Raw genomic sequence first — 12,644 nt, forward strand, 5'->3', positions numbered from 1 at the left:
AATAGTCATCGTTTAGTATTCCCTCGCGCCGAAGACAATCTTCATGAACAGATCCTTGTTCATCCTAAACCGGCGCCAAAATTACTTCGGCGAATGAGTCGGCGTCAAGCGGCACGGCACCGGCTTGATGATGCCGGTTGATGTTCCTCCTCTTGCCTGGCTTTGAGCCGCCGCGTCGAGGCACGCCGAACAAAGGCTGGCGAACGCGGAGCAAGCTCGTCATAATCAGCTTCTGTTGCCACCGGACAGCCTCAGCATTCTGCTCCTCCGTGAACAGATGCACCATCATCTCATCGTCGTTATCCATCGTGGCAATCCGACGAACACCTTGTGGGCGGGGCGATTGTGCGGCGAAGGCGACCTCTATTCCGGTCGAAACAGCCGTCGCCGATCAAGGGGGTAGCGGCCATGTCGATGGACGGCAATTCCTAGACAGGCGGCGGTGTCTATTGCAAGCAGGGGGTGCGACGGCGATGGTGGCCATGGCGATCTAGAGGGGTGAGAGTCGGCTCGGACGCCGGTGGGAGGTGCGGAAAGTGGTGCGTCTGGCTACTAGACGGAGCTCACGCGCGGTTTCTGAAGTGCCGCGATGCGCCGGCGCGCCCGATTCGCGTTCTTTGTGAAGGGGCCGATACGGGGTTGCCGACGCTTCTATTAGGCTCCAAAACTAGCAGGTGCTTTTTGGGACGTGCCGGCGTGAGTCCATTTTCAATGCCGCACCCTAAAATACTATCGGGGCCGCTATGGGGACAGGAGTGGAGATGCTCACAAGAGGGCAATAGCATCCTGCAATCACTTCACCATTGGAATTCAATGCACCAGCCACACCGGAACCATTACTGAAAATACAAGCATCGGTGTTCATCTCATATTAACCCGACAGCGGCTTGCTCGAGGCAGTATTTCTACGAGCTGCTTTTTCACTTACAGCACCTGTCATGTAAACAGCAAGTGCCTGATATCTGTCAAGATTAAACATCAAGTCATCAAGTGCCTGATGTGTAAACAACAAGTGTTCTCGCTCTGGTCAAGATTAATTTACTGGGCAGGATCGATGTGAAAGGCATCACAGGTATTCAGGTAATAACTCGATGTGAAAGGCATCACAGGTATTCAGGTAATAACTTGATACCGCCAAGTCATGACCGGTGATGTCATCATATATATGATCAACCGAAGTTCTTCGATAGATGTTCTTGTCTGTTCCATTCCATGCACCATGAAGATCAAAGCACGATACATTGAACAACACTTATGTCTGAACATCAAGGCGACAAGGCCATGGTATACCCTAAAGACTGTCTCGCCATGTTCAGTCTGGCGCAAGCATGCGGGACGACGGCTCGGCAACCGTATATACTGACATCAAAGAGGGGTTTCATGCAAAATCCCTCGGGCAGCTCACTTGGCAAACGCTCGAACATCTTAATGGCATTTCCTAGTCGTCCCCATCCTCCGGAACCGGAACCCACGAGATCATCTTCGCGCCCCACCTCAACCGCCGCCGCCGCCACCTCCCCCAGCGAACCCCGCCCCCACTCCACAGCCCTATCCGCCGCCAATGCCGTTGCGCGCGAGGAAGTACTATCAGCGGCCGTCTCTGAGGATCGCTCGGCCGTGGGCTCCCTCTCGCCGTTGCCTCCCGCCGCAGCGTCCCTTGTCACCCACCTTGTTTTATATGTAAGGATCATGGAACTAGCTCAACTGATCATCCAAGCACAGAGGATTGAGTCGACCAATCAATTTCTGGTACTGTAGTTGTTTATTCTGTTGGTTTTGGGATTGTCAATGCTTGTGTTGGGCTTCGTATACCGAGCAAGGTTCCTAACATGCTCGATGAAATGTCTGCTCAAGGCGTCTCTGTGGGGCTCGGTATATACTCCCAAATCTTTATAGCATATTGCAAGGAGTAAAAGATAGCAGAGGCTGCAGCACTTGTGGTGGAGACTAGCGCAGCAGGGCTGGCAGTTATGATGCTCTTATTGGTTCTTCGATGACAACTCATGAGTTTTCAATCTGTATTTGCTCTTTCCAAGGATATGAGGGAGGCAAGACTACCAGATCTTAGGACTAGTTACCTTACTATAATGGCAGGATAGACAGAGAACAACCCGCCTGAGCTCACGTCGTAATTCTTGGATGCAGTGGTTGATAACCAGAGTATAGAGATCTCTACACATGATTGGAACTCCATAATGCAGTTAGGACTTGGGAGGATAGAAGATGGTCTTAGGACATGCTGAAGGATGGTATTCCTGTATTAGAGCCAAATGATCAGATGTATCTCTCACTTATCAACGGGTATCTCTCTGCTGAGAAGTACTTTAATGTGCTCATATTAAGGAGAGAAGTGGAGGAGGAAGGGGGTGATTTTAACCACGAGTTGATTGAGTCCTTTATGTATGCTTTGGTCAATAATATGGCAATGCAGCTGATTGAGAAGGCACAATAGATGAAAATATGTGTGGATAAGTGGAAGCACAAATAGTCATTCATGGAGACCAACAAGAAACTGAAAGTGGCGAAGCTTAGAAAGCGCAACTTCCGGAAAATGGACGCTCTGACTGCGTTCAAGAACTGGGCTGGTCTTAGTTTATAACATTGCAACCTATCATGCAATTCCTGCCTAATTTGATCATTCATATCTCTGCGATATCACAGCCCAAATCATATTTGGAAGCTGTAGAAAGCCAAAAACCATGAGATGAACAAGCGTGGTGATATCTGATCATGAAAAGTTCGCAATGAGGTTAGGGAAGCTGGTGCACTTATTTTCTGCTATTTTGTTTCCAGTTATAGTTGTTTTACTTTAGGGACTGTTTACTTTACTGGCTGACTTGACTTCGTACTACTTTTAACTAGCTTGTCCTAACCTCCAGACCCACCTACGATTTTCAAATTAGTGAACAATAAGTTTGTCCTCGTGTCACTAAATATAATAAGTTTCTCCTGAAATGCTTCTCATGGAATGCATAATCTGTTGCTGTGAACTGGTGATAAGCGATACGATATTACTGACAAATTTCTGTTCATTTATCCATTAAGCTACCATTTAATGTTTTCACTCTCCACTGACTGCTAAAGACAAAATAGTTATATATGAAGCCTCATCCTAAACTAATAATTACAGAACGTACGATTGTACTGCAATGGAGAAACTGGGTCATCCCTTAGGGCATGCTTGGAATGGTGGTAATATTTGTGTGTCCACTGGTAATTGTCTCTGCACTGATGCACACGCAAATATTAAAACCAATTCGAATAGGCCCTTAGTGTGGACAAATTACTACCAAAAATCATAATTTGTAAAAACAACTTGAGTTTGTTCTATTGGATTCAAGGTGGCACTGAAGAGATGTGAAGCTTATAAAGGCCCACATGAGGACTTGTTATGATATTTGGGATTTCTCTGTTGGGCATCTAGCAGTGAAGCTGTGTGCTAACTATGTGTGTAAAGTGTTTTAAATCCTAATATATCATTGTGCAGTGCAAATTAACAAGCAAAGCAAGGTTTTAAATAAAGCACCCATCAAATGAAAAGCGAATGCCAGAATAGCATCCATATTATTACCAAATTCACAAGCAAGTGCAACAGTATGGTTACATGGCAGTTGATAATACAACAATAACATAACATATGTCTGGTTCTTAAACCATTATTACAGGCTGAAAGTTGCAAATAGTAAAGAAAAACATAGCATAGGTCCTGGTTCATAAACCATCATTACAAGTTCTTATTGCAAGATGAAAGTTGCAAATAGTAAAGGAAATATAGTTGATCTGAACTGATAATTTATCAACACAGATTTACATCCTTCCCCTATCATTGCGCCTCCCTTTCCCCCTGTGCAAACAACAAGTCGTCATCACCAAATTACTGAGCACTAGGTGAGTACTAGTACATTTGAACAGAAAGAATATTACCTGGTACATTCTAGATGAGACTGGCTATTGATCAAGGACTTTTTTATGGTCGCAATGTTCGCAGACATGAGATCGATGGCAGCAGACACAGACCTAGGATATAAGCTAGTGCCACCGGCGAGCTTCAGCAGAATCTGGAACCCCACGGTTACAAGAGTTTCTCCATCCTCGCCTAGGCCAATGCCACCCTGGGTAGACTCGCTAACAGGGAGGAGAGAGAAGCCGGTAGGGTAGATGGATACCTTGCTCTCTGCCATATCCCCTGGACTCATGATCTTGTTCATCAGTTGGATGTCGATGGGTGAGTACACAATAAATGAGCCCGATACGTCATAGTAGCTGTTCTGGAGGATCATGATGTTTTCTTTGTTTTCTCTGGCATTCTGATCAATCGCACATATATACTTTAGTTAGTGGAGTGAGATGCCATATTACTATAAGAAACTATGGATCCTAGAGATACTAAAACTAGATGTGTTTGGTACCTTAACATGCAGAATGGAGACAGCATCATCAGCTTCTGCACCGCTGGAGACATGGACTTCCTCCCTCACGACACCACCTTTGACCAACACATCCCACTGTGTAAAGTACACATGACATGAGTACATGACTAGCTGCAGAGAGAAGAGAATTGCCATGCCATGTGTGTGATTGGAGAGGTAGATCAGAGTATTTTCATCGGCATACCTCTGGACGAAGCATGTTGTTCTTGAGATGATCAAATGTTGCCCTAAGTGGCATTGGGAGCTGGAATGATGCGCTCACAGACACAATTGCGGTGTTGTCGCGGTCATCGTTCCTCCTATGTGCGATCTTGATGTCTTGGTCCGTACCAGTACCGCGCACGATGGTCCATATGTCCTCAGGGATGGCGGCAATGCTGTTGCTGTAGCTGATGAGCAGGCCATCGGCTAGTTTCATGAGGGTCTTCTTCCCCTTTGAGTTGGCTGAAACAAACCAAGGAGGAAAAGTTTGTTTCCGTAAAGCCATGCCTTCCAGGTAATGTTCTGTTAGTTTCATACTATGAAGATCTCTAGATTCCAGTTACCTCTTAAAGCACTTCTGGTAACATGGAAGGTGTCTCTTAAACGCACGCACTGCCGCGCGATGCTCGTCACCCAGCGCCTAGCTCCAAACATGAGTCCATCCAGACATGGCTGGTAGAGCTTGTGAACGGCAGTATCATATACTAGAACATGCTCTATGGCTATGATCTGCCGACAAGATTTATGAGAAAATAAAACATGGGTTAATTCATGTAGCTCCATATATACTGGTATCACCACATGGTAGAAATTCATCATTGTTCGGTCCTTTTATTACCATACCTTGCAGCTGTTACCCTCCAGGGGCTGAATTAGTACTCCTGAAGGCATTTTGCGGCACTTGAAGAAGGTGCCAACACTATCATCCAGTGACACGTCAACAACGAGCATTGTCCCATTTTGCAGCTCCCTACAGGACCTCACAAATGTGCATTTCCTCGATGGTACAAGGGGCGATGGGAACACTGTCTCAATTGTCATCTGTTGTTTTCAAGCAAACAAAAGATGGAAATAACAAAGAAAAACTTATTTCACCTTCGGATAGTACTTGTTTTTTCAGTAATAAATTTGTATATTGTGTTTGGACAAAAATCTTGGCACTCACACTAAAACACCTCTCTGTTGTACGCATAGAAAAAAAAAGGCATACATACCAAACGCATAGCGCCATTGTAGCCTGCATTAGTAGGCCACTTGTAAGCCTTAATGGTTTTTGCACTGGATAGAATTCCAGGACAGAGAGATGCATAGCACTCCTGCAATCATTTGACATTAGGATCAAATCATGACTTGAAATAACATCAATGCATCATTGGAATTTAAATTATGAAGTTTTTTTTGGTTGAGAATGAATAACTAGGATTTTTACAATGTGTATGCAACTTACAGAATCCATGAGATAATCCATAATATATTTGGCGCCCATCATGACCACAATGTCAGCACGAGTGGCCTCGGTCTTGAATCCTATTATATTTGCACTATTGTCTCCACCAAACTTTGCAGCATAAGCCATCTTGTTCAGTATTTCAAATGAACCACCAGGAACAGGCAGCCATAGAGGGCCATGTGACTCGGACAAAATGACAAACTCGTCCATTGCATTCTGAGTTAGTTCAGCTATCATCTGTATGTCATTTTGTCTAGCAATGACATTTTCTGCAGCTGAGTCAAGTTGGAAAGACTGTCTAGAACTTGGAAGTGTTTCAGCTTGCAACATGGAAATCTGCAAATGAAAAATACGACATTCATAAGGGCAAAAAAAAATGCGACATCATCACAATCTTCATAATACTTTGTAAATCTAGTCCCTTCCCGATTTATAGTGCCTACGCGTATCCCTGGCATCAATTTGACCAATATAATTTAAATTGTACAACACAAAAATTATATTAGAAAGTTGAACAAATAAATTTTCTAATGATATATGTTTTGTAATATATATCTTGTATTATTTTGGTCAAATTTATGACCTAGTGATACGCACATGACCTTTAAATCGGGACAGAGGGATTAGAGGTGTTTTTGAGTTACTGAACTTGAAACATTTTCGTCCAAATGTAAGCTTACTGAAACTTAATCGAAAATGCCTGGGAGTGTTTTTTATATTTTGTACCTCTAGCTTCAGCCAGTTATTTTGCTCTTTCAGCCTTTGCATATCTGGAGCGAACTGGTTCTGTGGCGCTGGATCGCAAGTGGGGCAAAACGTAGTCCTATGAGCTTGCTTAAGCTTCTTGTTTTCATCACTCAGCATTGCATTCTCCACTTTCAACCTATAGTTCTCTTGTTTTTCATTCAGATTCTGCAGTTTGTGCCACAGAACAATGTAGTAATAGCTGATGGATGGCGAAGTAGATGACAACAAACTGTATAAGTGAGATTCTGCAAGTTCAAGTTTTTAGACCGGACCTTGATTTGTGTTATCTTGTTCTGAAACCAAAACTTCACTTGTTGTGCTGTAAGACCTGTTGTCTCACTCAGCTCCCTCCTTTGATATTCATTCGGGTGTGTGCACATGCTAAAGAATCTGTTCATTCAAGTGAGAAAAAAAATGGCAATTGGCAAGCCGTTAAATTCTTGTAACAAACACAAGAAGTGTGCAGTTGTAAACTGTTGTCATCTTCACATTTTTCTCAAGAGCCATTTTCACTGTGTGTAGGTAGATCAATATATTAAGAAAAAAGAACAAGCATGGGATAGGTATTTACATGATCACAGATATGATATGATGCAATTTATTTCAACCAAATTTCTTGAGTTAAAAAGCAAAATATTGGTGATAAATATTTGGAGTTGTAAAAGAACAAGAGAATTATCAATTTGAAATCAATCATGGTATCTTTAGTAGGATACATACCCTTGAAGTATCTCGGTCTGCTGGAAAGTTAACCTCTGCAGACACTTCTTCCTTGGTTTTGGGCCTTCAACGACATTATGATCATTAGTGGGGTCCCCCCCACGTATGCTTCTGTTGTTAGACGATATGTCAAAGTCGAAATTATCATTATACATTCCATCTAATTCTCCAAAGTAATTGTCGAAGGTTTGCTGATCCTCTTCATGTGCTTGACCACTCTGTGCCCGTGGCATGCCAGTCTGACATCAAAAATGGTACTTCCACTTTTAGATTCATACTCCATTCTAAAAGTTTATAGCTCAAAAATTAAGAAACTTACTCTAGCAAGTTGAGTTTATGCTATTCAATAATGGAAATGTTAAAACAGCCTTCTGTATTATCGACTTTAAGAGGTTACAAAGTCCCATATTAATCGGACACATGTAAAATTTAGCAAATAGTGCTTCTTTGTGTTTCAAACATATGATATAGATTCACTATCCATCCACACATTTCGTTCCCTTAAATTTTTTCAAACATATCATATAGATTCCCAATTTTTCTAGGTATTTTTGCAATTTAGTTCCTATGTACACTTACGAGTAATTGATTTATTTCGATATCAAATAATGCAACAGTTTATTATTTTGTCTGGCTTTGTGCTGGTCCCACAAATGTAAGCTCGGCTTGAAATAATCAGGGGGGCATAACTTCGAAATTAAATAGTGTATACGTACAGTTTAGTATTATTTTGTCTTCCTTTGTGTTGGTCCCACAAATTTAACCTCAGCTTGGACTACTTAAAAGCGGCATGTATATGATGTGACTTAGTAACTTGGATGATTGGATATTACATGGAGGATTCCATGTAGAAACACACAGGTAACAAATGACAGTAGCCTAATAAACAAAATCAGCAACATATACTTCAACATCTCTACAAGTAGCACATATTCAACCTTTGATGGTGCTCATAAAGGAAAGTCATCGCAACAAAATCAATATATACAAGTGCTTATGTGTTCATAGTTTGTTATCCCTCTTCTAAGAATAACACGTGTTAAAAACACTTTGGAGAACAAAAAAACTTCCTAAATTCTAATCGCTGCCTGGGCTCGCTCTTGCTTTACGCGGTGCCCACCTATCGCGGACATCCGATCAAAATCACGCGGTGCGATGGATTTTTTTGTGGCCCCACGCACATGTGCAGAACGAATAAGGTGTAGTGCTCTCTTTTCGTCCACTCTGTTACTATCCCTTTCTCTACCCATCGTGAGGAATGGCCATGGCGTTGACCATGGCCACAAGCTGTCTGACACAAAAATAATGAGAGGCAGCATAACTCTCATTGGGGATGGCCGTCACCTAACGACTTCTTGTGTCGGCGCCCTCTCCGGTCGCCGCGCTCTGGCCTGCTTTCACTCCTGCCCTACGCCTCCTCCCCACCCCCATTGAGCAGGATCTAGATAGGCGGTCGTGGTGATCGTGCCCGCGCTCCAGAGGAGAAGGGCGACGACCATGGCGTTGATGGTGGTTCGGGATGAGGCGGAATCACACGTCGAGGCGAAGGGCAGTGACCATGGTTGACTCGTGGTGGTGCGGGTGTCGGGGAATCGTATGGTTCCTTGCTCCCGAGGAGGAAGCCAGCGGCCATGGTGGTGGTATAAGGTTGCGGATGCCGAAAGTGACTAGATGGGGGATGCACGGGGCGGAGTGAAGGATCTAGTAATTTGGATGTACTTTTTTTTCCTTTTTCTACATCCACCGCTATTAGTTTTACATTCTCAATTGGAATCACAAACGAGCAGCATGAGTTATTTTTGTGGGATGTATATTTTTGCAGCAACTAGATGGAGACAGTGCTTTTAGGTGCATCGGGATGTTTCCTTTTTATTTTTTTGCATCTAGATTCTTGAAAGGATCAAGAAACACCTTAGGTCTTGTGAGATTAACAAAATAAATGGTATGAGTTGATTTTACGATGGATGCAATTATTTTTGGCAAATCTACGTTAAGTTTTGCATCTAGATTGTCATTAACAGAACATGGATTGGAAAATGTGCTAGTATAGGAACGAAAACGCGGAGGACCAGGGCGACGCTTTCTTTTTAAAGTGTGTGGTCATGCATAGCCTGCTTTTTCTGGCATCATGTTTTATTTTCGGTAACCTATCACGGCTTCTAGATCCACTTTCAATTGTGGGAAATATTCAGTTCCAACAAGGGGAGTACCACGGTAGACTATCAGGTGCTAGGGTACTGTGTAGCATCGTCCAAAAAACTTTCAACTAGGTACTGTTAGAGATGAGAAAAAATATATATACCGGCTGTCTTCTACGCCCACCACCAGCAGCGCCGGACATCGCCATGAAAGATTCGATGCCCTGACCAGGTTGATCCTCCACGCTTGAAACAAAGACACGCCCTATATGTCTCCTACACTCAGGTAAGATGTATTGTCGTGTCATTTGCTCCTTTCCTTTGCCTCCCTTTATAGCCGCTTCCTCTCCGCCTTACCCTTGCCTTCTAGATATTGCACTTTAATTATTTTTGTTCGCTTTAGAAAATTAATTGTAATGGCTGTCAGGATATATACAGGAAAATATAGTGATTCATTGATCCTCGATACGGTGAAGATATGCATATCTTTGTTTGTCATCATTTTACACTGAATAAATATGCTCAAAATTAGCATATCTTGCATGACGAAGAGAGTTTATGGAGTACAATTAATACCGCCAAATATGCCATTTCCACGTGGAAATTAATGTACCAATGATAAATGAGTGGAGTACGAATATTAAAGAAGAACAAAAAATTAGGTCAGGTGATGACATTTTATGGTCTTAGAGGATATATTGCACAAAATCAATACACATCTGTTTAATTTAATTCATGAGCATATATTTGACCTTCAACATTTTGCACATAAATGTATGAATATCCTATTGATCTCATGGGATCTTATAATTAGGGAATGATTATTAGTTCTGCTTGAACAATATAATATCATTCATATTTTGCAATAGAAAATCTTGTACATGAATCACATATCATGATTATAACCCTTGTGCTAATTTTTACACTCACGAGTGTTTCTAAGTGGAAAATGTGTGTCCATAAGTCCATGTATTGTATTGGGGTCATATTACAAAACAAGATCAATAGGATATTCCATATTTACTCTATGAGGCTCAAATTTTTCGTATTTTTCGGTATAGACATAAGGCGAGTGCACAATATAGCATTGGAGATAACGACACCACATATTTATATACTTTAAGCTACATACTAATCATAGAAAATACTATTGTGCTAACAATGTATATGAGTAATATTTCATTGAATAAATCTGGACAGTCCTTCCTCATACCATGAATAGGGGTTGGGCATAAAGATCGAAGCTCTTCGAGCTTAACAGCGCTCGTTTACTCAACCCATTTTGCTTGCTTGTTTTAGAACGAACTCAGTTTAGAAACATTTTTTACTTGTTAACGCTAACAAGTTAAGGGGGAAGATGGTGAGTCTTGCGAGCTACTCGCTAAGTTTGCTAAGTTGGATCCCATGTTATGGAGGCGGTGTAAATAGCCCAATCTGGCCCAAGCTCAGCTGAGACTCTGCCATAAAGACGTATAGGAGCGACCGAGCGAGAGTGAAATCGCTAAATTCCCTCCAGACGCCTCATCTCATCAACTCGCGTCTTAATGTGCTTAATGAGCAGCATAGGTGCTTTCGAGCATATAACCATCTAAACCGATCTTCATTTTATCTTGTTAATGATTATGAGCTTAACGAGCCAAGCCCCTTAACGATCATGAGTGTTAATCCAAGCCTTAACGAGCTAATCAGCTGGTTAGTCTAGCCCTAATCGCACCATGAGGCTAATATTTGCCATAATGAGAAAGACTCCGAGACTTACTGGTTAGTACATGTGAAGTTGTACTAAACAGCCAGAGTTCGAGACTCACCACCTCCTATATCAAATACAACGGTGGTTCCTCCCACTGTTGGTTTCATCTTTTTTTTAAGATTTGCCATAATGATTTTTAAGGTTTTGGTAGCACAACGATGATAGAGTTGGGCCGGGCCGCTAGAGGGGCTGGCTAATTGACTCAAACTTGTAGGTTAGAACGGTACGACTGTATCATGCGCTAACCGAGTTGGGCCGGTGTGGGGCGCGGTTGGTAGGAGGAGGTGCAGGCAGTATGAGTTTCTCGGTAGGGGGGCAGAGTGGGCTCAAGAGGGGACCGTAGTGGTGGGCTATAAAAGGAAAGATGGTTACCAAAACAAGTGATGCTCTTCAATTGTGTTGTTTTGTAATTCACAAAAAAAATGGAAAACGCTTCCCATCAGCCCACCGATAAAGCCCAAAAAATCGGTCGTTGCATCTTCGTGGAGACGCAACCCCGCAAGTGGATGGGCCCCACAGATCCTTATCCTCCTGGGGAGCCCCAGATACTCCACCGGCGAGCGCGCCACCACAGCTTCAACCCCGCGCTGTCTAAGCTTCTGGACCGGCGAGCGCACCACCCTGCTCCTCCCTCGGCGAGCCCCCGCTCCTCTACCGGCGAGTGCCGCCCCAGCTCCATCCCCGGCGAGCGCTCTGTCCAAGATCCTTCACCGCGAGCGAGCCGCCGTGCTCCTCCCCCAGCGGTCCCATGCTCCTCCACCGGCGAGTGTGCCGCCATGCTCCTCCCCAGCGAGCGCGCCGCCCAACGAGCATGCCGCCTCTGCTTCTCCCCCGGCGAGCAGCCCCTGCTCCTCCCAGCGAGCGTCCTCCCCTTCCCTGACGAGCGTGATCTGCAACTCCTACTGGTCGGCTACCGCGACCCTCGGTACCACCGTTGTGCTGTCGACGCCGGAGTTGTCACCGGCGTGGGAGGTACTGGAGGAGAGGATATGGGCAAGGTGATATGGGGCGCGGATACCTTTTTTTGTTGTTTTTGTTATTAATTATTGTTGTAAATATATTATTGATTTATTGTAAATATATTTTTGGTATGAGATTTGTTGTTTTCTGGTTAAAATATGGTTGTGGCTATATTTGTAAACACCCAGATTACTTGTTGTTTTCGTTGTTAATTATTGTCGTAAATATGTTTCTAATTTGTTGTAAAGCCATGTTTTGGCATTGGAATATTATTTTTGCGTTGGAATTGTTGTTTTCCTATTAAACTTGTTGCAGCCTATCGTTGCACGCTAGTCAAAAATATTGTTTTTATTGTTAACTCATTATTGTAATCATTTATAAATTCAAATAAAATAGTTGTTGATTTTTGTTGTAATCAAATATGTAGCTATCACTTAACCAATTTTTATAGCCACAAACACATTTTT

At 43.1% G+C, this 12,644-nt stretch overlaps 1 protein-coding gene and 1 pseudogene across 1 annotated transcript; one reads left to right on the forward strand and one right to left on the reverse strand.

Annotated features, from left to right (window-relative positions):
• Positions 1–1,428: 1,428 nt before the first annotated feature.
• LOC124663971 lies at positions 1,429–2,599 on the forward strand (annotated as a pseudogene).
• Positions 2,600–3,920: 1,321 nt separating this feature from the next.
• On the reverse strand, positions 3,921–7,562 carry LOC124663972 (homeobox-leucine zipper protein TF1-like). Its single transcript, XM_047201594.1, has 10 exons — positions 7,330–7,562; positions 6,882–6,999; positions 6,589–6,774; positions 5,860–6,198; positions 5,627–5,728; positions 5,256–5,453; positions 4,976–5,141; positions 4,615–4,874; positions 4,410–4,505; positions 3,921–4,307 (listed from the first exon to the last, which is right to left on the reverse strand). Exons 1-10 carry the CDS (start codon positions 7,560–7,562, stop codon positions 3,921–3,923), a joined length of 2,085 nt encoding a protein of 694 aa, XP_047057550.1.
• Between the last annotated feature and the right edge of the window lie 5,082 nt (positions 7,563–12,644).

The sequence above is a fragment of the Lolium rigidum genome, chromosome 6 (genome assembly GCF_022539505.1).
Source record: "Lolium rigidum isolate FL_2022 chromosome 6, APGP_CSIRO_Lrig_0.1, whole genome shotgun sequence".
In the NCBI taxonomy this organism is placed as follows: Eukaryota; Viridiplantae; Streptophyta; class Magnoliopsida; order Poales; family Poaceae; genus Lolium; species Lolium rigidum.

Excerpts from the sequence above, each read along its gene's own strand:
- LOC124663972 (XM_047201594.1), bottom strand. The coding sequence starts at position 7,562 with ATGCCACGGGCACAGAGTGGTCAAGCACATGAAGAGGATCAGCAAACC. Across the intron at positions 6,775-6,881 it reads ACAAGATAACACAAATCAAG|AATCTGAATGAAAAACAAGA; the intron begins GTCCGGTCTAAA and ends CACAAACTGCAG. Across the intron at positions 5,142-5,255 it reads TGGAGGGTAACAGCTGCAAG|ATCATAGCCATAGAGCATGT; the intron begins GTATGGTAATAA and ends TCTTGTCGGCAG.